The sequence below is a fragment of the Crinia signifera genome, chromosome 8, assembly GCF_055691185.1.
Source record: "Crinia signifera chromosome 8, ASM5569118v1, whole genome shotgun sequence".
NCBI lineage: Eukaryota > Metazoa > Chordata > Amphibia > Anura > Myobatrachidae > Crinia > Crinia signifera.
Window position 1 is genome coordinate 53759968 of NC_139224.1, and position 26287 is coordinate 53786254.

Below are 26287 nucleotides of genomic sequence, written 5' to 3' on the forward strand. Positions count from 1 at the left end.
ACTGCTCTAACCTATGTATGTTAATTGGGCGCCCTGGTACTACACAAGTACCCTTCTTTTTTGTTCCAAACTGGCAATCGACCCTGTCAAGATTCCTGATTGGCAATGCCTGCGATCGCAGCTATCTCCTCCTCCGGTCCCAATGGCTGAACCACCCTTCCAGGTGGTACTAGGTTCCCCCTCATCGTCCCAGAAATGTAATAGCACCACTTACTACTCTCCATTTTCCTCACACACGTAAAAGACCTGATACTACAGCCCTCCCATTTCACACTTCTTTATGATATGCGGTAATTCCGTGCTCATGTGAATATGAACCCTTTGCCTAGCTGTAAATCACATTGACCCAAACTTAATCATTGGATTCACAGTTCAAGAGACTGCCTAGGAGAGCCTTGGGAATGTGCCCAGGATGATTATCGAGGATCTCCTCATTTGTCTACCACCTTTTGTAAGACGCATTATTAGTTTCCTGTATTCTCTCCTATGTTGCCAATATTAACTGTTTTTTGAGTATGGCTAGGTTTATATCTTATGTTACTGTTTTGGGTACTTATGAGTTATCCGGGCACCCGATTTCTAAATCGGGTCGGATCGGGCACATCGCATCGCATCGCATGCGACCATCGGATGCGATGCGATGCGATGCCCCGATTTTTCCATAGGAATCAATGTTAAAATGGACTGAGTCCATTTTAACATGGAATTCAATGGGAAAAAGGGGTCCTTTTCATACCCCTACTATCCAAGTGGGCATGGAGTTGGATATAAACCTGTGGCGAGCGTAGCGAGCCACCGAGCCCGAAGCGTGGCGAGCGTAGCAAGCCCCGCGAGGGGACACAGAATACCGTCCCCTCGCGGGGCTCGCTTCGCTCGCCACGCTTCGGGCTCGGTGGCTCGCTACGCTCGCCACAGGTTTATATCCAACTCCATGCCCACTTGGATAGTAGGGGTATGAAAAGGACCCCTTTTTCCCATTGAATTCCATGTTAAAATGGACTCAGTCCATTTTAACATTGATTCCTATGGAAAAATCGGGTCATCGCATCCGATGGTCGCATGCGATATCGCATCGCATCTGATTGTATGCCTTAACTTAAGGCATACAATCAAAAAATCGGGCGCCCAGATAACTCATAAGTACCCTGTTTTGTTGTGCTCTTTTGGTACAGTCCACAGTGCTTTACTTTTCCTTCGTTACTGAAATTGAAATCATATTTGGGTTTCTCTTTAGACCATTGGTCTTTCTAGTTGAGTTTTAAGTTATTCTAGGAAGTCTTGTTTACTCCTTTATAACTCAGGTGCTTGTTGTGTCGGGGGTTGGATCTGTACCTCATCTGTAGCCCCACATGCACTGCAATGCTTGTTCTTGGGTCTACTGGTGGGAGTGTTATTCTCACTAATATGTTACGAGAGAGCGGTGCTGTATTCTTGCTACTTTACCTTATGTATTTTTCTGTTCTGCCTTTTCGCTCTAAGAATTTTTTTAGCATCTTCCTGTTGGTTTTTTTTTTCCCCTCTCTTTTCTATTTCTCTTCTCTCCCTCTAGCCGGCTTTGTTCAAACAGTCTGTCATATGCCTTTTTACCTCTCTGGTAGATTTAGCTCTTCTAGTATTGCCTTTGATTTTCCCCTTGTGTTTTTGAGATGATGGTCATTAATGTAGTGTCAATTAATGTTAAGTGACTTGATATCCCAAGGATGAGGTCACGGGTGTTCAGAGAATTGAAGGCTGACTGGGCAAACTTTATACAGGAGACACACTTCAAAGGAGGCTCCACCCCCTCCCTCAGGAATAGAAATTTCCCCACAAGCTACGTCTCAAATAATACAGAAGTTAAAACATTGGGTGTAGCGATCCTATTTGCCTGATATGTTACCCTGACTGATGTTGAGTGTCATCAGTTATTGCCAGGCAGGGTTTTACTTTTTTTTTTTTTCTTTTTTTTATATTTTTTTTTTGAAAATTGAAGGGTTTTACTTTTAAATTGTAAAATCTGACACTGTTTTCACCTTCATTAATATTTATGCCCCGAATAAGGCCCAACTATACTTTTTTTATCAAATATTAAAAAAATATATTCAGGGGGTCCTTGTTCTTAGCGGAAATCTAAATTGGTATATAGAGCCACCCCTTGACTCCTCCAATCCTTCACCCAGATATTCCAGTAAGTTGCACCGGCATGTCCGAAAAACTTTTCATGACTTCCAGCTTATTGATGCTTGGCGTATACATCACCCCTCTACATGAGATTACACTTTTTACTCGCGCTCCCACAACTTTTATTGTAGGCTAGATTACTTATTTATTTCACATAGATTCTTACAGTTAGCCAAGGCCTCTAGCATAGGTAATATTACATGGACAAATCATGCCCCAATTTCTCTTAAACTTTGCCGTAAGTCGCTGTCTTTGTCCCAGTATACTGCACCTGGAGGTTAAACAAATCGCTCCTTCAAGATCATTTGTGTCAACAGCAGGTTAGGGAAAAGATATCTGACTATATTCAAAATAATGACAATACTGAGGTCTCGTCCGTAACAATCTGGGAGGCGCACAAATGCGATGGCAAACTTTTCCAGTTGGGTGCCATCATGAAAAAAAGAGGCTGCTCTTTAACTCCCACTCTCTCGGAGGATGCTCTCCTGATTATGTCTGATAAATTTAAAATGGAGGCTCAAAAATGCCATAGTAGATATTTTCTTTGGGGTAATAAACCCGCAAAACTATGGGCTAGAGCGCTGTGAGCCCAGCGGGCAACCACATTTATAGCTCAAATTCAATCCCACAAAGGGAACCCATGCCACACTACAAAAGACATAGCAGAGGCATTTCAGATATACTACTCGCGGCTATATATCCTTCGGGACCCAGGCGGAGTAGACTCACCTGCTTCTCGAAGCCTTTCTATTGCAACTTTTCCTTCTTTGTCAGAGGAGGCAGCTGCTGCTTTCACCTCTGCTGAACTTGAAACGACAATTTAATCTACGCCAGATGGTAAAAGCCCAGGTCCCGGTTTCTCTATTACGTACTATAAAATGTTCAGTGAACTGTTGTCTCCCTTAATGCTTTAAATCAGGTTTCTGACCAGACTCCATTCTCCACCCCTCCAATCTCTTCTTGCTCACATATCCATCATTCATAAAGAGGAGAAAGACCCGGCCCTGTGCTCCAGTTACAGACCAATCTCCCTGCTGAATGTCAATGTCAAATTTTTTGCTAAGTTAATAGCGAATCGATGACACAAAAATCAATAAAAAAAAGTACAGAATTTAAAAAAAAAAACCTTTAATAAAAAATGTATTTGCAAAAAAAAAAAAAAAGAAAAACCAGTAATGACAGGCCACCAGCTGTGCTCTCTCAAACGGAGCAACTCTTGAATAGCACTGTCTAGTGGCTGCTGCTGAGAAAACCACTTGAGTTCCCCTCACAGAGGTGAGGAGCAGTGCCTGCCATATATTATAGAGAATGTTTGTATTTCATTCGGGCTGCTCCCCTTCCACGCACAATAAGGCTCTCCGCTAGCCTCCAAACGTTCAAGTGTTCCCTGAAAACTCACCTCTTCAGGCAAGCCTATCATATTTAAGTTCTACACACATAACCCTCTGAGGCACTTCTGTATTATATAGCTTCACTTCTGGACTATGCTATTTCTGATGCCTGTCCTTGTGTTTCCCTCCTATATCCCTATAGATTGTAAGCTTGCAGCAGGGCCCTCTTATGCCCCTTTCCCACTGCAGCTAAAAACCGGTAAATTGCAGATTTTCAGCGCAATTTACCGTTTTAAGGCTGCAGTGGGAAAGTGCCAGAGTTGAAATACCGTTTAAAGTTAAATGGTATTTCAACCCGTTTTTAAAGCAGAGTCCTACACGTTAAAATAAAGTTTAAGAGGCAGTGGGAATGCCTCTTAAACGTTATTTAGCCTCCAGGCAGTCCCAGTGCCTGATGAGACCTAGTAGTTCTCACTTTGTGCATGTGTAATGAGTGCACGTGCATAATAAAGTGCCGCTCATTACATATGCGCATATGTAATGGCGGCTCATTAGTATGCACGTGCACTCATTACATATGCGCAAAGTGAGAACTAGTTCTCATCAGGCACTGGGACTGCCTGTAAACCGCATGGACCCCCGCTGCCTCCCCACTGCCCTGCATCCCCGTGCAGGTAAGTACAAGGGAAGGGGAGGGGAGGTGGGGGCACAGGGCAGGTACGGGGGGGGGGGGGGGGTTAGGCACTCTTTACACTGGGGGGGGGGTAGGCACTCTACATTTTACACGGTTCACTGCAATGGGAATGGTACTTAAATGGTATTTAAAACGGTAATCTGCTGCAGTGGGAATGCTAATACCGTTTTAAATACCATTTAAGATTACCAGTACTTTAAACTGGTCTGCAGTGGGAAAGCAGCATTACCTCCAAGTCTGTCTGTTGTTACCCAGTTTGTTTTATCACTGTCTACTATTGTAAAGTGCAACGGAATCTGCTGCGCTATATAAGGAACTGTAAATAAATAAATTACATTTTATATTGAAAAAGCCACAATGGCAATACATCCAGACAATACTCTCTTGCATAAATAACATATTATATTATGTAAAATAGGGTAATGTGTGTGTGTGTACATAGGCACACTAGATGAGCCAAGTGGTTCTCATCCTCTGTCACATTCTGTGTTTACTACTGTTTTGTGTCCATTTCAGCATAGCAACATAAGTATATTAGTTGTGCATATATCTTTTTCGACACAAATGTGTATTCAATCGGGAAAGTCCTGAAAGTCGGAATCCCAGGCCGTTTTTGTCTGATCCGACAGTAACTCAACAGTCGGAATTCAACATTCCGAGTGTTGAGCGTTGGAAAGTCTTGAATTTTAACAATCTGTGGCCGTTTCTGCAAAACAGATACATCTTTAAAAAAGTAAGACACCCTTCAATGCTGTAGGTAACAGCAGCATTGAATAGGCGAATGCCGATATTTCCCCCGTTTGAAAATATCGGCTCTGATTGAATACCCCCCCCCCCCCCCTCCCCCCCAGTGTACATTCAGCTCTATTGTGCGTACTTAAGACTCACTGAATTTAGCTTCCAGTCATCTTATTGAATAATATATCAGTTGGGTTATATGTAACAGTAAGACAAACAAATGCACTTCAAAGCAGTTCATTCCAATCTTTATTTACTAGTTACTTAATAAGATCATTTAATGTACATCTCATTTTTATGGATCTCTGATTAATTTTGTGATATCGCTTCCCTTAAGCGATACTGAAGATATCAGGTACTATATAATCTTTATGATTTCCATCAATCAACCCTTCTCCATTGGAATGGACAAACCAGCAGGGAACCTTATTGCCATTCCTGGGGTCCTTTCTGTAGTCATTTTGTACTCCCCTAAAATTAGAGAAGTAACAACAATTAATTTTTGTCACAATACTTACCAGTAAATACTGTGTATAAAACGGGATCAGTATGAAATCCCGGTGGTTGGAATCCCGACCGCCGCAATAATGAAGAGGGGGGGCCGTGGATTGTTAACGTGGGCATCTTCGTCTACACATGTTCAGAGGAGCGTGGGGGGTCGGTCGTTAAGGATGCATGGGAGCAGATTTTACCTGCTGCAGTAAAGATTTGTCATCTACATGGGGTTGGGTACCGATCGTGTGCCAATTGTGTGCAGATCATGTACTCCAATCCATACTCCTCACTCCGCTCCTGGCAGCTCTGTATCCCACACCCCTGATATGGGTATATACCACATATATACCCAGCACTAGACCACTGCCCCTACTCTGGCACATTGCCAGAGTTTACTGCACCACCAGAGATTAGGGTGCACATTTGGAGCCTGCACACATGCCTATTCATTAGAAGCACCTCTGAATCCAAGTGAGACCTCTGCTCTTCCAATGGAGCTTTGCGACACACCCACTGCTGCTGCACAGTTATTCAGCTTTGTCCCATGAGCCCTGCTAACACATCAGTCTGAGCTGCAGAAAGCAACGGTGCACCCCCGCTGCTGGTTTGCGAGATGGGACTCACAGATGTATGCTGAATCTTGTACATCTGACCCTGAACCACCATCCTTTATCACACCTTTTTTTAAGGGGAGGGGGCCCCAAATTCCAACTTGCCTCCATGCAACTGGGATGAACAAACGCCTCCGAGACACATATTTGCATAACCAACATGTTAAATTTCAGTGTTATTAATAGAAATTATATGTATACTGGGCCAAATAATTCTGTACCTTGTCACTGTCAGCAGGTTATTCTTCACTTTCATTGTGGCGTCTGGCTTTCCAGGATGGTCAGTTTTGTGAATATTGTAAATTTCATAATTGATGCCGTGAAAAAACTGCCCTGAAAGCATTTATATTATGGAAATTTAATAGACATAAAAAATATATATTATGTATATAATTTCTGATGAATAACAGATACACTGTATATATCTATTGTAATTATACAAAAACAACTAATAATAATAAAGCAGTAAACGTGCCCTTGTCTGTTATATTCTACCTTGTTAGATTCAGGTAACACTCTCAAAGGTAAATTTACTTAATTTTCTAAAAAGGAAAAGAGGGGATGTTGCCCATAGCAACCAATCAGATTATGTAGTGTAAATTTACTAAAATTGGAGTTCTATTTCAGATAGGATGTTGCTATGGGCAACCAATCAGAATCTACTTCCTATTTATTTTGCACCTTCTAAGCAGGGCTATTTTTGTGCAGGCTCCAGCAGGAACTGAGGCCCTTATTCTAGTTCACTCTTTCAGACAAAATATTTCTTAGATGGACAAAACCATGTGCACTGCAGGTGAGGCAGGTGTAAAACCCCACCCAAATCTAATTATCTCTGCACAAGTAACACCTGCCTCACCTGCAGTGCACATGGTTTTGTCCATCTGATGCTGTGTACACACGGGGGAGATAGGTGCTATAATCGCTGGGAATATGGTCGCAGGCGACCATATTGCCAGTGATTGGGAGTGTGCCCCGGCGATATATCTCCGGGTGCGCGCTCCCGTTTTCTGCCCCATTGTAATCGCTGGTCGCAGGAGCTTGCTCCTGCGACCAGCTAATTACCTCTGTGGCACCCCCAGCAGAGGTTCCTTTTCAACAGCGACCATCTCTGGTCGCTTGTTGAAAAAGAGACACTGAGCAATATATTGCTCAGCAATATATTGCAAGCAATATATTGCTAGCAATATATCTCCCCCCGTGTGTACGCACTCTAAGAAATATTTTGTCTGAAAGAGTGAACTAGAATAAGGGCCTCAGTTCCTGCTGGAGCCTGCACAAAAATAGCCCTGCTTCTAAGACAATAGACATATTGCAATTGGTTTACCATAGCAACATCCCATCTGAAATGGAACTCCCGTCTTAGCAAACTCCCCCCCCCCCCCCCCCTTTCTATTATTTTCTAGGAAGCAATAGAGAAATGATATACAGAATGCGATTGGTTACTATTGAATTCCCCCCCCCAGACCTCACACTTCTTACCCACCGTATAATACAGAATACAAATCCTTACCAAGTAGTCCATGAACACCTGTAGAAAATGTATGATCATCCAAAGTATAAAATCCTAAGAAATCCCTGTGGAGGGGGTGATCTTTCCAAACTCTGTGTAAAATAATTACAAATGTTGCCCCTTCTCCGAACGAAAATGTCACATTTGTTTCCTTGTGGATTTTCATATTAAACCTGAAGGTGAATATGAATTGAGTGACAAAGTGAGTGACAAGAGTATAGAGGAGTCAAAGTGCAGAACTTTTCAAGGAAATGTATATATGTACTGCATACTGGTTCTGCAAACATGCTGTTACTGCATGTGTAGTGAGTGAATTGCAATTACTGTAGCATAAAAAAAATTACCTGCAAACTGACTGACAGGAAAAAGGGATTTTTGTAAGAACTTACCGTTCGAATCCCTTTCTCTGATATGGTCCTGGTGACACAGCTCAACACTGGGATGTAGGAGGGTCCGTAGGAGCCAGGCACCTATCCTAAAGCTTTAGGGTAGGCTCCTCCCCTACTGCATCCCAGACTCTTCAGTTCAATCTTTCAAAGCCACTGGAATACATTAACTCAGTACAAACGCCTGCACACATTATATGCACATTTTTCAAAACAACTTTTAACCATATAACATGAAACATCATGAACCTGGCATACTTACTGAGCGTAAGGGAGGGATCGCTGTGTCACCAGGACCATATCAGAGAAAGGGATTCGAATGGTAAGTTCTTACAAAAAGCCCTTTTTCTCTTTCAATGGTCCTGGTGACACCGCTCAACACTGAGACGTTCCAGAGCCGGTCATTTGGGTGGGTACGCTCAGGTCTGCAGCTCTCATCACTGCTCGCCCGAATGATGCGTCCTCCGACGCGAACTCATGGAACCTATAGAATTTGGCAAAGGTATGAACAGATGACCAAGTGGCAGCCCTGCAAACCTGCTCAGCTGTTGCCCCATGTCGAACCGCCCAAGAGGTGGCAACCGACCTGGTGGTATGCGCATTAATCCTGGCCGGCCCAGGCCTACCAACTTTAGTATATGCAAACGCTATAACAGAGCGCAACCACCTAGCAATGGTCTGCTTAGAAGCAGGCCAACCAATTTTGTGTATGTCATACAAAACTAGCAAAGTATCAGTCTTTCTGACACTCTTAACTCTGTCCACATAAATGCGCAATGCGCGCACAACATCCAAATTCCTCAATTTGTCCCTTTTCTTTGAACCCTCTGGGGGTTGAAACACAGGCAGAACTATCTCCTGATTTAGATGAAAAGCAGATACTACTTTTGGTAAAAAATTGGGGTACTGTCCAAAGGACAGCCCTATCATCATGAAATATAAGGAAGGGAGACTTGCATGACAATGCTCCCAACTCTGATACTCTTTTTGCTGACGCCACTGCCAACAAAAATACCAGTTTCCATGTAAGGAATTTAAGGTCAGCCGACCTTAATGGTTCAAAAGGTGCCTTTTGAAGACACTCCAAACCCAGAGATAAATCCCATGGTGCTACTGGTTGTTTGTAGGGAGGTTTCAATCGGGACACCCCTTGCAGGAAGGTCTGTACTTCCGGTATTAATGCAATCCTTCTTTGGAAATAAATTGACAAGGCCGAGATCTGCACTTTGAGTGACTGAAGGCTTAACCCGGAGGAAAAGCCCTCCTGCAAAAACTCCAACAATTTAGCCAATTTAAAGCGCGATGTGTGTGACTTCTGTCTTTCACACCATCGAATATAGGTATTCCAGGCCCTATAATAATTTGCAGAAGACACTGACTTTCTGGCTTTAATCATAGTGTTAACCACCGCCTCTGAGAACCCTTTATTCCTCAAAATGGCGGTTTCAACACACAGGCCGTCAAAATTAATCGAGCTGAATCCAGATGGTTGAACGGTCCTTGTTTTAGAAGGTTTGACCTCAGAGGTAGACGCCACGAGTCCACAGACAATCTCTGAAGCCTCGAGTACCAGGACCTCGGTGGCCACTAAAATCACTGGAATTGCCTGGGCCTGTATCTTTTTCAACACTCTTGCCAGCATTGGAACTGGTGGAAAAACATAAAGCAGCTTCCCTTCCCAGGGGATAGTCATGGCATCCACTGCTTCTGCCAGTGGATCCCTCGTCCTGGCATAAAACCTGGGTACCTGATGGTTGAACCTGGATGCCATCAGGTCCACATCCGGAGTACCCCACCTCAGTGTAATCTGGTGAAATACTTGTGGGTTCAGGCTCCATTCCCCTTCCATCAGCTCCTCCCTGCTCAGGAAGTCGGCCTCTATATTCTCCACTCCTGGTATGAATATTGCTGATAATGCTGGAACATCCTGTTCCGCCCACAAGAAGATTCGGGACACCTCCCACATAGCCAGCTTGCTGCGTGTGCCTCCCTGGTGATTCAGATATGCCACAGCTGTGGCGTTGTCGGTCTGAATCCTTAAAGGGAGCCTCTGTAATCTTTTCTCCCGCCAGAGAAATCAACTTCCACACAGCTCTCAGTTCCAAGATGTTGATTGGCAAGGCAGACTCCTCTGAGGTCCACAAGCCTTGCAGACGCAGGTCCAAGACTACTGCCCCCCAGCCCCTGAGACTGGCGTCAGAAGTCACTACCAGCCAGCTCCAGGACGGCAGGTACCGACCCCACTGAAGGGAATCCACCTCCATCCACCATTTCAGGGAGGATCGAGTTTCTGAAGACAACACTATTTGTTCTGACTTCATGGTCTGAGTATTTCCTGACCAAGTTGTCAGAATGTTCCACTGGAACACTCGAGAGTGGAACCTGGCGAACTGCAACGTCTCGAAAGACGCCACCATCTTCCCCAGCAGCTTGAGGCACCTCCATACTGACGTGCTCTGAGACCCGAGGATCTCCTGGACCAAGGCAGCCAGATCCCTGGCCTTTGCCTCTGGTAGAAATACCCGATGTAGGTGGGTATCCAGAACAACTCCCAGGAATTGGAGTCTCTGTGACGGCACCAACTGAGACTTTTGTAAATTTAAAAGCCAGCCGTGAGCCTGCAAAAACCCGATGGCTTCTGACCAGTGACTCTTCAACATGTCTGCTGACTCCGCTTTGAACAGCAGGTCGTCCAAATATGAAATCACCGTGATTCCCCTCAGTCGAAGCACAGCCGCCATTACAGACATTATTTTGGTGAATACCCTTGGCGCTGTGGCCAGGCCGAAGGGCAACGCCTGGAATTGCAAGTGCAGGTCTCCTATCGCAAACCTCAATAGAGCCTGATGTTCTGGGTGGATAGGAACATGAAGGTATGCGTCCTGGACATCCATGGACGCCAAAAATTCTCCCTGGTCCAGGCTTAGCAGCACTGACCGTAGAGACTCCATTTTGAAATGGTCTACCCACCAATGGATATTTAATGACTTTAAATTGAGAATCGGCCTGCAAGACCCGTCTGGTTTGGGCACCAGAAACAGAGTCGAATAAAAGCCGATTTTCCCCTCCGCTCTGGGGACTGGGATCACCACACCCTTCTCTAAAAGAGAGTGAGCCGCTCCCAAGAGAGCTGTACGGAGCCGAGCCTCCTTTGGTATTGGTGTGGGAATGAATCTTCTTGGAAGAAGACCTTTGAAGGGAATACTGTAACCCTGGGTTATAATTTCTAACACCCAAGAATCCCGGTCTAACATTGCCCATGCGTCTTTGAACAGTGTCAGACGTCCCCCCACCTTGACCACCGCCAGGCAAAACCCTTGTCAGTCATGCGGAGGATTTGTCCTCTCCTTTTGTGTTTGGTTTCTTATTAAAGGAACCAAATTTAGACTTTGGGGCCTTGCCCCTGGAGGACTGAAACTTTCTCCTAAAGGACTGCCCTCGAAAGGACGCACCTCCTCTAGGGGAGGGCCGAAAGGACGGGCTGAAAGCAGAAAACCTTGATGTCTGCTTGGCTGCGGGGGCTGGCAGGAAAGTACTTTTGCCACCTGTGGCCTGCTTAATAATCTCTTCCAGTTCAGAACCAAATAACAGCTTTCCTTTAAAAGCTAATGCCTCTATGGCTTTCTTAGACTCATTATCTGCCTCCCAAGCCTTAAGCCAGAGCACTCTCCTGGCATTTACAGACACTGTGGAAACTCTGGCAGCCATTTAGAGAGCTTCCTCCTCAGCCTCCAGTACATACTCTGCAGCTGCTTTTAAGCTTCTCCGCAAGCAATAACACACAAGGGTCAGCGTGTAAAATAGTGCACAAATCACTGGCCCACACAATCATGGCCTTAGAGACCCAGGCTGGAGCAATCAGAGGGCGTAGGGTGTATCCCACCCCTTCAAATATTGCCTTGAGGTTACCCTCCAGCTTTTTGTCTACGGGGGCTTTTGACAAACATGCCACAGAAGCATCTACCACTGGAACTTTCTCCCAGAGGTCTGCATGAGCCTCAGGTATGGGATACAGGCTTAAATATCTTTTAGGCATCTGAAGCCTTTTATCAGGGGTTTTTCAGGCCCCTTCCAATAAACTTGTAAACCCTCGTCTGCAGGGAAAGTATCAGTTTATTTACGCTGTCTCTTAAAAACACCCTTTGCAGGAGTTTTATCCTCCACAGACAAATTCAATGCCTGTTTAACAGCAGTAATCAAATCCTCCACCCCTGAGGCTGAGGACTGTTCAGAATCATCACCCTGATCCCAGGGTATGTCTGTGTACTCTCCTTCCTCATCAGCAGCTAACAATGGTACTGAATAAGACCTTTTAGGGGTCCCCACAGAATCCCATCAAACTTGTCCAACAAGTAATTAAACCTGCTGATTCCCTTAGCAGTATCCTGCATGACCTGTATAAGTCAGGATCTGTCTGGGTCAGAGGCAAGGAGCCAGAGGACTGCTGAGAGAATGGTAATGGTCTAGGGGAAGTTACCAGCCCATCACTCTGCCTGTCCAGCAATGCACCAAAGCATTAACAGACCTGCCCAGGGACTTGGCCCACGCAGGCTCCAATAGCACTACCCTCTGGAGTTCACTCCCCATGGGTTTCACAGCAGCGCAAGAAATACATAAGCCCATTTGGCCATCTGCTCAGGGACAAATTTCAGTGTACAACCACTGCAAGCGCTCAATGCATTTAAGGCTCCCTCCCCCAAAACCACAGACTGTTGCTCAGACATGATGTTCTCAAATAACACAGTCACAGCTTAAATATACAGGCATTATATACAGTGTACACAGTCACTTAGCTGTCTGTAGTCTTCAGAATGGGGAAAGCGATGCCCAGGAAATCCAATCACTCTGTCAGGATCTGTAAGCCAGCTCAGCTCCGCTGCAAGCATTCCGAATGGCGCCAAAACAGAGTGAGGGAAGAGACCAAGTCCCTGCTGCTGCGGCTTTTGGCGCCAACCACCCCCAGACAGCCACTCCCATTGCAGGATTTCCTAGTTCCAGTATCTCCCCCTCAGCTGGGGACCACTCGGAACATGCCTGTAACACACTGCTGTCCTCTCATATAGGAGCTCAGTGTGTAAGCTCCGCAGAAAATGGCCGCCGCCATCACGGAGCGCCTGTCCCCCATGATCCCCACCTAGCGTGAAGCCGGTTTCAGAACGCTCCGGAGCCCAGGCAGCTTCTTAAAAGAAGCTGTAAGCGCTGCACAGGGAGGCCAGACAGCGTCTCCCCTGTGCACAGCGAGCTGACAGGACGCGCTTCTGTCAGCTCCTGCTGCGCTAACAGTGTGAGGATTCACTAAGGAGAATCCTCACACTGTGCCTACCTAGCTAGTGTAAAAGTAAATAAAACAATAAAAACCCTAACTAACTCTAATCCTTCGGCTGCTCCGGCATCCCTTTAGAATAGCACCCACTCCAGTGGGCACCTAACACAAACTGAAGAGTCTGGGATGCAGTAGGGGAGGAGCCTACCCTCTAAAGCTTTAGGATAGGTGCCTGGCTCCTACGGACCCTCCTACATCCCAGTTTTGAGCTGTGTCACCAGGACCATTGAAAGAGAAAAATGCTTTTGGGGGTTAGAAGGGGAAGTGCTCAGGTAAATGCAGGTCTAGGGCCATTCAGACGTTATTTTCTGGGCGTGCATAAATTAGCAGTTGCGATCAGAAATTTTACGTTGTTGGACAGAAATGATGTGTTCGCCGTGAGCATTCCTATGCTCAGGGTAACTTCTGCCCATATTAGCATATAATCGCAATTGCATATGGCAAAAGATAACAGCAGCAGCAAGACTACAACTGCACCTGAATCAGCCTCAGGAAATATAAGCCTCAATTGTGTTATGGGCCCTCAGTTTTGCATCTCTGTAAATTATATGCTGGAGAAAGTGAATGGCTACTTCTCACTGGGATGTCATCTAATGAGTTTATGACTATGGGTAAAAATTGGACCCGGCAAGACCCTGGAACCCCGTACTGGACATCAAACTCTGCATTCTGGAGCTTGTAGTGTCCAGTCCGGTGGGGGTTTCCTTTCCGAGGGTGTCCTGTCTGAGGGGCTGCCTGTGACAGCTGTCACCAGGGAGAGGAGGAGGGAGAGAATAAAGCCTCCCTGTATGGTCTGGGCATGTAGCAAAAACTGAAACGTCCAGACCACACCGGGAGGCTGTAATCTCCCCTTCCCCATGTCCCTGGTGAAAGCTATCACAGGCAGGGGACGGATTATAATGGTGGCACAGGGGGTCAGTACCCCTGGGCCCCCCTCTATCTAGGGGCCCCCTGTGGTTGGCATGTATTTAAAAAAAAATATTTTTTTTTTACTAAAGGTTTTGTGCATGGGAGTGGGGTAGTGCTGCAGCTTCACCTATCTGCCAATGTGACAATGATTAATGGTGCTGAGCATCAGGAGTCAAGGCACACTGACTGCACAAGTGTGCAATGCATTACTGGGAGTTGACTAAGTCCCATAACCCTTTGCACAAGAGATCAGAGGCTGAGAGGTTTGTGCTGAGCTCTGTTTGGTGGAGCTCATTACATGCTTCTCAGGCCCATAAAGGATAGCATGCCTTGTCATGGGAGGGTTTTTAATCAGAGGCAGCGCTGAGGATATATATATATATATATCCTCATGTATATGTGTTTATATTTATCCCCCCTGCAGTTGTCCATTGACCAAGTTTATACTGCTTTTACTCTGTGTTATGACAGTGAAATATTCTCCCATGCGGTTTGCGGCCAGTAATAAGTAGGAGGGGGCCCCCCTTTCTAATGTGCCCCGGGCCCCCTAAAGGCTTAATCTGGCTTTGATCACAGGCATCCCTCCTGGACAAGACATCCCCCGGATGGGACACCACCCCCACATTCCGGTTTGTACTTCGTCCCTGAGTTTATACAGATTTGAATATTTATATTTATACAATTCTATTCCTTACCCGCCCGTGTTAACAGATATTATTTTCTTCCATGTGAATGTTTTCCTCTTCTTATGATTGAGGATAACGATCATCTGAGGGGTCACCTCAATTCTCAGTCTCATCTCTCTGATCACAATCCCCAGTCGTCCGAAATAGGTTTCATTGGATACTACATTGTTGCCAGTTTTCTTGTTCCCAATAAGTTCCCCATTTACTGCAATGCCTAAAGGAGAAAATAAAGGATAAGTGGGGCGATTCAGACCGGATTGCTCAGGTCCAGTTCGCCCCGGTCCCGATGGTGCGGGTTTGCGCATGCATGAATATGCACATGTGCAAACCCCGGAAGCTAATGCCTTTGGCAAGTTTCACAATTGTCGGGGCGTTCGCTCAATGGTGGGTGGGAAGTGGGGGCATGGAGCGTACGCAGGGAACCGCCCAGTGCCGTGCCCACAAAAATGCTGGGTGTATCCCTGCAGATGCAGGTTTGTCAATGCCTGCTTGGGGCGGGCAGCTGACATCACATGACTTCAGCGCCCGCCCCCTTTTCGGCCATCCCAGTCCAGGATAAAAATAAGTATATACTTTTATTCATGAAGGAGGAAAAATCATTCGAAGGTGAGCGACACCACTGAATGATTTTTCCTCCGTTCGGCCGCAAGCGATCAACTGTGTAAGCGGTTTTCCAGGAGGGTGTGCATTCAGCGGGACAGCATTTACCTGCTCACTTGGCAGCAAATATACGCTGACTAGCAAACCAGTCTGAATGACCCCCTAAGTCTTTAAGGAGCAATGTGAGGATTTGGGTATAGCTGGTATTAGGAAACGTCTGTAATGAGTTACAGTATTTGATGATTTCATTAGAAATATGTACGGTACAGCATGTGACATGTTATTACTAACTCTTATTAAAAAAACTTGTTCAGAAAATAGTATTTTAGAGATATAGTTATATGATGATTGTGAGGATACTTTGGATTTGTCCATAAGTTATGCCATGCTCTATATTTGTGGGCGTATCTTGTCTATTCTCATTGAGCAGAGTCATCTTTGGTGCGTTCTTTCTTTCACCCTCCACATTCAGGCCATCTCTTAATCCTTATGCTTCCGGCTCTGTAACATTGCCAGAATACGGCCCTTTCTTACCCCCAATGTCACCAAGACTCTCATACATGCACTGATCGTTCAGAATACAGTTTAACCCTTCAAGTGCCAACATCTGTGAGCAATGAGCAAAAATATCCACTAAAAATCCCAGCTTCTATCACATTTGTTATATAAATTCAAATATAAAATGTGTAAAAAGAAAAAAAAAAGATATTGGGTGAGATTTAATAGCATTAGAGATTTGGTAAGCAATATCCAGTTTTTTTTTAAAAGCTGCAATCATTGATATGGTAAAACCAGTTTGATTTTGCAGTGTAAATGATTGCCACTTTAAGTGCTGCTTTAAGTGTAAATGAGGTCTCGTCGCCAGCCTTCCCCGTTTTAACATCAATGTTTGTACTCCGTGGGATGTAGAGAAACTATTCTAGCCCCTAATTATCCCTCTAAGGAAACTTTTGAACTTGCATGGGAACATGATTTCGGGTTAGATTGCTAAAGCTGCCCTTAATGTCAGTATTAGGGAAATGTCAAATAAAGTGTATATATCTTACTCTGCTTGACCCCTGAAAGACTACGGGTGAAATTTAATAGGGTGAGTGAATCAGAAAGTGAGAGATTTGGGTGACCGCCGACAAGTCCCCTTTCGCAAATACAGATGGCGGGTGATGGGGGATGGCGTCGCCATCGCCATCTCCTGCAAAGATGAGCCCGGCCCCATCTGTAGATAATATCAGACTTCTTTCTTTTTTTGAATTGTAGTCCCACCCTATCTCTTCCTACCTCCAATCTCTGTCTTCACAGCTCCCTTTCACCATATCCAGCAAGTTTGAAACAGATCATTTTGCTGTCACTTTCTGTTACGGAGTAATTTGGTCCGTTAAGTAGCCTCTAGTGGTCACTGGCGGTACTTCACCTCAGAGGTGAGGAGAAGTTAGCATTTTATATATATAGATATGGCTTACCTAGTTCTTGGTCCTCAATAAGATTCAGCACCACACCTGGATCCTCTTGAATATTAAAGCAGAGCGCGTCCTTCTTGTGTGGGACATTTATCACAAAATGAGGGTCTGAGTCAACTGCCAACACATAATATAAAATAATCATCCTCCCTTATTAGCATCCAGTAAATACACATAAGGTTCTTATCTAAAATTGTATTTCCCACTTTAGACGAGTAGAAATGTTCTATCTAGTGTCACTGGAAAGTCTACAGCTTCATGTCTGTGTGATTGGAATTACTGCTACACATCTGTATTATCTAGAGGGCAGGACGTCACCCTGACAAACATTTCCAAATATCTAAAAATAGAATTTAGAATTAAAAATAAAGTTAAGTGTATTTGGAAACAACAGAACCTACAGTACCCTATATTTCCTATTGGACTCATTTAAGTTAGCAGCTTTTGGCTTTTTTAACAACATATAGTAAAGCCAATGTAAGACCATTACACTGCATTCATACGTGGACAAGTGGAATAGCTCTAATGGAAGCCTGAGACAGCTTCATCTGTGCCATGTAGCCAGGGCCGGCTCTACCATTAGACAGCTTTAGGCAGCTGCCTAGGGTGTCAGGATCTGGGGGGGCACCACCAAGACTACCTTTAAAATAATCAAGGCTGTCTATGTGGATCCTTGTTGAACTACTGAAGGTGGCTGCTGTGGAACTTCTAAGACCTCAACTTCCTCCCTCCCCTCCTCTGTTGTGGGTGGCAAAGGGAGACCTCCTGGGAAAGTAGGGGACTTGCCCACCTTCCCAGGGGGCTGGGAGGACCACTTAATTTTTGAGAGCCTCCCTGCCAGTCCAGAATGTTATGCAAGTTTGCCTTAAGGGGTTGGAAAGTGGGTATTGGTGGCAGTATGGGGGGTAGGTTGAAGTTTTGCTTAGGGCGCTGAGAAGCCTTACACCGGCCCTGCGTGTAGCTGCTGTTTGTGAGATGCAACAATGAAATATAAAGGAACCAGGGGAGAATATGCAGGTGAGAATGCCCCTAGGCGCTACAGTAATGGAACACCCCCCCCTGGTTACAAGCCCTCATTAGAGTTTGCCAATATCATAGAATAATATAAAAGCACTTTTTTTATTATGTTTACATAGTTACTAAGTAAGACGGCTTACAAGGGCAGTATGTGCCTAACTATTGACATTCCATTCAAGGTGGCATATGATACAGTACAGTGGAAATATATAGCAATTTCTGGTACATTGCTGGCTGACAGTACAAATACAAGCACCCAAATCCTGTCCCCAAACAGGTGCCGCCTCTAGTTCAGAAGTATTTGTTTTGTTGTTTGATAAGCAAGGAATGGCAGGTAGTCATTGGCTGAATCATTACTAGTCAGGTGGCTGCAATAGGGCCTGATTCAGAGGAGCACACAGATAAGATTGGGGTTGCTCTTATGTTCGAAGGTGTGCATGATGGCCGCTTGATGATGTGAATTGCAATACATTGCAACAGATTACAGCTGCAGCAGGTGGGAATCTCAGTAGGAAGTCAATTGGCAGCGACATTAGCATATTTGCGGCCTACAAACATAGCAATACTGAAGCGTTCTGAGCGATGCTAAATAGCTCAGAACACTTCAGCACACAGCTGGATTTAAATTGCTGGGCGACTGCGACACAGGGGGCCATGCATCGCTATCACTATGGCCAATACACACGGAGCGATGTAGATAGATCTAGATTCTAAGCAATCTAGTGAGATATTAGAAAATTCTGGTATATCGCTACATGTGTGCAGGGCCGCCAAGAGAAATCCTGGGCCCCGGTACAACAACTTTGTGGAGCCCCCACAGATGGAGCTCCCCGCACACTCTGCGGACCCTTGTTACGCCACTGCTTCCAAGGTGGATACAAGGACAATTTACATTGTAATGCCGATTACACGTCACACACCTTTTACATGTTATAACACATGCCATAATGCTCATTACACGTTATGCCACACTGTAGTGGCCAGAACATTATGCCATACACCGTAATACCTATTACATATTTTACTACATGCCATAATGCCCATTACACATTATTCCACACACTGTAATGCTCATTGCATATTATGCCACACACTGTAATGTCTATTACATATAATACCACACATTATGCCACCAAATAAAAAAAACCTGTGTGTCCAGGCCTGGGCTCCCCTGACGGGCCCGGGTAAACTGTACCTGCTCCCCCCCCCTCGGCACCCCTGCATGTGTATGCCTCATTAGAGACCAGTGCAGTGGCATAACTATAGGGGGTGCACTCAGTGCCGTCTTTCCCATTGGGCACGATGGGCAGTTGCCCGGGGGCCCTAGGACCTAGGGGCCCCCGGCCCAGCCCAATGGGAAAGATGGTGGCCGGGGTCCGGGAATCCGCTCACCCTCGCAGGGGGATCAGGGCGGTGGCGGTAGCTAGAAGCCTGATTCGGCGAAGCTCTATTTGCCGGTGGGGCGCTGTTGCATTTGAATAGACTGGCCGGACGCTGATTGGCTGAATTCAGAAAATCAGCATCCGGCCAGTCTTTGAAAAGGCAACAGCGCTTCCCACCCCGCCGGCAAATAGCGCTTCACCTCCTAGCTAGCAGTGAATTTAATTTCGGGGGTCCGTGTGCCGGGGTTCTGATCACCCTCACTGGGTGATCCGGCAGGGGGATCAGGGCATCGGTGGCGGTAGCTAGGAGCCCGAAGCGGCGAAGCGCTATTTGCCGGCAGGGGGGGCGAGAAGCGCTGCTGCATTGAAATCCCCCCAGCGGGGAGCGGGCAGGGGGGGGCAGCGTTAATTAACGGGCGGGATGGGGGAAGGGGAGGGGAGAGGGAGGAGGATTACATACTCACCTGCTTTCAGGTACCTCTCTATGGTGCCTCGGCGGCTCAGTACCGCCCTCCAAATGCCTAGTCCTGCCTAGTGGTGGCGCCGGCCCTGAACTCACCCAAATCTAATTCTCTCTGCACATTTTACATCTGCCCCACCTGCAGTGCACATGGTTTTGTCCATCTAAGAAGGAATTTGCCAGAAAGAGTGAACCCGAATAACCCCCTAAATCCCTGCATCTCTCTATCCCCTCCGTAATGCCCTGCATCTCTCTATCCCCTCCCTAATGCCCTGCATCTCTCTATCTCCTCCCAATTGCCCTGCATTTTTCTGTCCTCTCAAGCAGATGAAAACTTGTACTGTGGAGGCCGATGTGTTTTTTTTATGGGGGGAGGGGGGCTTTCAAGACTATGCTACGGGCCCACAAAGCTCTAGTTACACCCTGGATCAGAGGTAAACACCCAATGCCTCCCAATTTCATCTCCCATTGCCCACTGCCCTTCCCATTAGTGCATAGTTGCCGACTTTTACGCTGCCCTCTCTGGGAGAGGTCAGCCAGTCAGCTCACTAAAGTAGGGGGGCGGGGTAATCACCGGGAGGGGAAAGGGCTGTTCGGGGTGGAGCCACATGTGGGCTGCTCTATCGGGGGTGTGGCTATGGCAAACACGTAATTTTAGCCTTGCCCCCCACAGTGCAATGTCTGTATTTCAGTCATTGCACTGCGGGGGCGGGGCTAAAATGACGCGATCGCGTCATTTGACCCGCGGACCCCCCCGCCAGGTGGGGGTTCCCGGGTGATGGGTGGATATGCAATAGGGTTGCCCCCCTTTCCGGGGGGCCAGGAGGGGGACCCGATTTCCGGGACCCTCCCGGCCATTCCGGGAGGGTTGGCAACCCTGCATTAGTGGTCACTTCACATGTTATTTGCTTCAGCAATACTACTGTGCATGTGGCAGCCATTCTGCAGTAACTTGCTGGGGTCCTGTAATAACTTTATTGTCTGATTGGGTCACAGAGCAAATTAGCAGCCCAACGAACACGTCTGAATTAAGCCCTATATACAGAGTGCTCAGTTTGTGCTACAGCAGTGTTATGGTATATTAGGTCAACCATGTCTAGGTCGACAATCATTAGGTTGACAGCCATTGGTCGACAGTGAGTAGGTCGACACCTATGAATGGTCGACATACTTATGGTCGACAGGGTCCAAAGGTCAAGACAAGCTTTAGGTCTACCATGGGAAGGTCAACAGTCAAAAGATCGACACAAGTTTTTGTCCCGAATGTTGACACAGTGGACAAGGACACAATCTAAATGCACCGTGTCCCCTCACATGGCTCGCTGTGCTCGCCATGTTTCAGATACAGTGCCTCGCTGTGATCGGCACACTCTTTTGTTCTCCCACCACAGCCTAGTGGATGGTAGGGTATGAAATACCCTATCGGCACATGTCGGCTAAAAAAAAAAAAATGAAAAATTTGTGTTGATCTTTTTACTGTCGACCTTCTCATGGTTGACCTAAAGCTTGTCGACCATAGGGTGGTGACCTAGTGATTGTGGACCTAGACATGTTGGACCTAATATACCATAAACCTGATGTAGCACAAACAGCACACTGTATATAGGACCTAATTCAGACCTGTGTTCGTGGGACTGCTAATACCCTACAGCAGCACCACTGTGTTGTTGTTTTTTTATGTTACCCTAGCACTAATACTGGGTAACTCAGTCAGAGGGCTGCAACCTGCATATCTGCTGCTGCATAATCCAAACTTCCAGGGGTCCCTAGGGAAATCTACCGGCATGTTAGATTTCAGGGCTCTGCTCTTGGTCTCCGCCTACTGCCTAGTTTTATTCAGGGATCAATTCTTGTTCATTAGTAGAAATTAAATCAGTCCAGTTAGTTTCCAGTCAAGATAAGAATACCAAATTTTATCAAGTTTAAAAGAAGTAGGCATACAGATTAAATGGAAATAATATTATTTAAATACAGTATAAGGAATACTTTACCCCAATTTGATGGAGAAGGTAAAGTCTGATATGAATAACCTGTTAAAATCATATGAAAATATTAGAATTTATAATAGTGTAAAAAGTCTGAATAGTTTTTTTCATTTATACATTCAGTGCCCTTTTATGGGGCTGTAAACAACATCTAATACTACTGTACTACTGTATGACATGCATTTATCTAAACACGTCTTGGGACAAATGTACTGAATAAGGTTTTTTTTATTCTGCTCTGAAAATTGCCACACAGGTAAGTATCACATCACACAACATAATAGGGCCCCTTATTCACTTTCCGCTATACAATAGTACCCCCTTATACACATTATGCCACATGGTAGTGCCCCTTATACGTGTTACACTCCACTGTAGTACCCCTTATATAAGTTATGCCACACAATCCTTATGTACATTATACCACACAGTAGAGCCCCTTATACACAATGCCCAATATGCACATAATGCCCACAGTAGTAATGCCCCTCATACACATAGGGGGTTATTCTGATTCACTCGGAGAGGCACAATCACTCTCTAATGGACAAAACCATATGTACTGCAGGTGGGGCTGATGTAACATGTGCAGAGAGAGTTAGATTTGGGTGTTTTATTGTTTCGGTGCAGGGTAAATACTGGCTGCTTTATTTTTACACTGCAATATAGATATCAGTTTGTTTGAAGTACAACAACCCCCCCCCCCACACCCCCACCCAAACCTAACTTTTTCTGCACATGTTACATCAGCCCCACCTGCAGTGCACATGGTTTTGTCCATTAGAGAGTGATTGTGCCTTTCCGAGTGAATCAGAATAACCCCCATAATGCCTACATTATACATAATGCACAAAGTAATGCGGCTTACACATTATGCCACACAGAACAAAATTACGGGGGGGGGGGGGGGTAATGATAAGGGAAGGGGGAGGTTAGTGGTACTACAAAAGGGGCATGGTTTGACTACAAGGAGTAAACATAAACAGGGTGAGGTATACAGGGTGAAAGAGTAACATAGAAAGCATGACAGGGTGATTGGGGCGCATATATATGGGGTGACAATGGGACAGATACAGGGGTACAGTGGGATATACACAGGGAAATATGAACAGAGTGATGGCGCAGATACACAGGGTGACATACAGAAGCATATATATACGGGGTGAAAGTAGACCATATGCATTGAGTGACAGTGGCATATACATAGGGTGACAAAGCACAATGTTAACCCCTTCCTGACAGAGCCAGTTTTTGCGTTCCTGACAGAGCCCTTTTTTTAAAATCTGACATGTATCACTTAAGTGCGTATAACTTTTTTTTGCTTTTACTTATCCCAGTGATTTTGAGATTGTTTTCTCGTGACACATTGTACTTCAAGTTAGTGGTAAATTTTGGTCGATACAGTCTGTGTTTTTTTGTGAAAAATACCAAAATGTCGTAAAAAAATGGAAAATTTTGCGATTTGCAAAATGTTAAATTTTCTGCTTGTGAGACAAATAATCTTACCACTCAAAATAGTTAATAACTAACATAGACCATATGTATACTTTATGTTGCCATCATTATTTCAACCTCATTTTCATTTTTTTGGACACTATTAGGCTTAAAATATGAATAGCAAATTCTCAAATTTTCAAGAAAATTTCAAACACTGATTTTTTTAGGGACCAGTTCAGTTCTGATGTGACTTTGAGGGACTTGTATGTGAGACACCCCCATAAATGATGCCATTTCAAAAACTGCACCCCTCACAGTATTCAAAACAGCATTTTGGAAGTTTGTTAACCCTTTAGGTGTTTCACAGGAATTAAAACAAAGTGTAGGTGAAATTTCAAAATTTCTTTTTTTTTGCAGAGTTTCAATTTTAATACATTTTTCTAACGAATACAGTAGATTTTACTAGAGAAATGTGACTAAAAATTGATTCCCCCAATTCTTTGGTTTTCATAAATATCCTATATGTGGCCCTAGTGTGCACGGTGACCAAACCACAGGCTTCATAATAGAAGGAGCACCTACTTGATTTTGGAGCCTCCTTTTTATGAGATTATTTTTTAGGCACCATGTAGGTTTCTAGGCACCATAAGATGCTAAAAGTTAGGAACCCCCCCACAAGTGACCCCATTTTGCAAACTACACCCTTCAGGGAATTCATCTAGGGGTATAGTGTACATTTCAAACCCCCAGGGGTTTCACCAATTGTGGTACAACTGGGCAGTGAAAATGAAAAAAATTAATTTTTCATTTTCACAGCTCAGTTGTATCAAAATGGGGTGTAGTTTGAGCCAGATCTGCATTTTTGTGTAAAAAAATGTAATTTTTTACAGAAAAATGCAGTTCTGGCTCAAAATTTTTCATTTTCACAAGGAATGAAGGAGACAAAGCACCCCAAAATCTGTGCCCCAATTTCTCCCGAGTACGGCAATGCCTCACATGTGACCAAAAAATACCAGTTGGGTGCATGGCAGGACTCAGAAGGGAAGGAGTGATATTTGGTGGTGGAATGAATGGTGGGTGCTATGTCGCATTAGCAAGACCCCCGAAGCACCAATACAGTGGAACCCCCCCACAAGTGACCCCATTTTGGTCACCAGCTTTGGGAGGGGGGCTGGCGCTGCGGCTGGCGGGGGGGTGGGAGGGGTGCTGGCGCTGCGGCAGCCGGGTGGGTGGGAGGGAGGGGGGCTGCCGGGTGGGAGGGGGGGGGGCTGGCGATCGGTGGTGATCGGTGCTGTACTTAACAGCACCGATCACCACCGATCACTGTGTTACCGAGCGGCTTAGCCGCCGGTAACACAGAAAACGCTGCAATTGGCTGTTCACATTTGAACAGCCAATCGCAGCGATCGCCGCGAGGGGGGATGTCTGCTGTCAGGGACAGCAGACATCTCCAAACTGTCACCGCGTCTATAGACGCGGTGACAGTTTAAAACCATGACGTATATATACGTCTTCGGTCGGGAAGTACCTCCCGACCATGACGTATATATACGTCATATGTCGGGAATATCTTTATATATATATATATAAAGATACACATACATACATATATATATGTATGTATGTGTGTGTGTGTGTGTGTGTATATATATATATATATATATATATATATGTGTGTATGTATATATATATATATATATATACACACATATATATATATATATACATATATATATATATATATGTGTATATATATATATACACACATATATATATATATATTTCAGTTCATTAACATTGTTTTTTTTAACTTTTTATGCAGCTCATGCTGCTGCTGCGGCTGGCAGGGGGGGGGGAGGGGGGAGGGGGGTGCGTGCGCTCCTGCCTGCCGGGTGAGCCTGCTGCCGGGCGGGTGAGGGGCGGGTGAGTGCCGGGTGGGTGGGAGGGGGGTGCTGCTCATCGGTGGTGATCGGTGCTGTACTTAACAGCACCGATCCCTGTGTTACCGAGCGGCTTAGCCGCCGGTAACACAGGAAACGCTGTGAATGGCTGTTCAGATTTGAACAGCCAATCACAGCGATCGCCGACCGGGGGGGGGCACCCCTGCCCCCCCTGGGCGGCGAGGGGGATGTCTGCTGTCAGGGACAGCAGACATCTCTTAACTGTCACCGCGTCTATAGACGCAGTGACAGTTAGAAGCCATGACGTACATGTACGTCAAATGTCGGGAAGTACTTCCCGACCATGACGTACATGTACGTCAAATGTCGGGAAGGGGTTAATGCTCACACAAAGCGCAGGTTTGGTCACACAAAGCGCAGGTTTGGGTGGGTGTGGCACAGCTTATGGCTCTCTATTTGCCTGCAGCTCTAGTTGACATACCTGTCTGCAAAGAAGATAGGGTTGTGCCATGGGTCCAGGCACCACCAACCTGTAGCATGCCGAGCAGTGGCCACACCCCCTATGAACTGCAGGGCTGAAAATCAATCAGTCCATCCCTGGTTGGTGGCCATGAATGCTCACATGAGCAGAACTGTCTCCGCAAGAGGGTAGTCAGCTATTGTCAGGAACATCCCACCACCAGTCCTGTAGCAATATCATCCACAGACTAAGCAGCCACACTTACCTAACTTCTCCTGCCTTAGTGTTTTGCTTCCTCCGAATGCTGAGCTGAGCTCCTCATGACTGTGAATGGGCATTGGTAGTGGTGGGGTCAACAGGGCCCACTGGAAACACTCTTAATGCCTGGTATGGAAAATCAGGGCAGCGTAGGGATAGCCATCGACCAACTATGATTGAAAATCATTGATGGTTTATGACCAATGTAGAATAGTTTTGCCATTGATGATGGAAAACCAGATGTTTTCTCACCGTCAACGGCAAAGCATAATCGAATAGTGTTTTTTTTTTCTTATCCTAGGGGCCTGGACAAGGAGCATGTGAAGCCCCACCCCCAAGTCCTGATTGGCCCACAGGCCAGTCATCCAAATGAAAGGGACGGCCATCGATAGTTAAAACCATCGATGGTCATTCATCACATAATATGCTAACATCGAAGGTCATTTGCACTAACACCATCAATGACAACTATCGATGTTGATAGTGTTTA

General features: G+C 45.5%; 1 protein-coding gene across 3 annotated transcripts in view; it reads right to left on the reverse strand.

Moving 5' to 3' along the window:
- Positions 1–5155: 5155 nt before the first annotated feature.
- Positions 5156–26287, reverse strand: part of LOC146026058 (inter-alpha-trypsin inhibitor heavy chain H3-like) — a 117458-nt gene continuing 96326 nt past the window's right edge. For 2 of the 3 annotated variants that reach the window (XM_083156401.1, XM_083156400.1), the window contains 6 exons: positions 21748–21786; positions 16901–17014; positions 14853–15057; positions 7540–7712; positions 6251–6362; positions 5156–5394 (listed from right to left, as the gene is read on the reverse strand). In XM_083156401.1, the coding sequence (XP_083012527.1) occupies positions 5256–5394; positions 6251–6362; positions 7540–7712; positions 14853–15057; positions 16901–17014; positions 21748–21786 (782 nt within the window). In that variant the 3' untranslated portion in view covers positions 5156–5255. The remainder of the gene's footprint in view (positions 5395–6250; positions 6363–7539; positions 7713–14852; positions 15058–16900; positions 17015–21747; positions 21787–26287) is intronic. The other variant, XM_083156402.1, reaches the window with a different exon arrangement.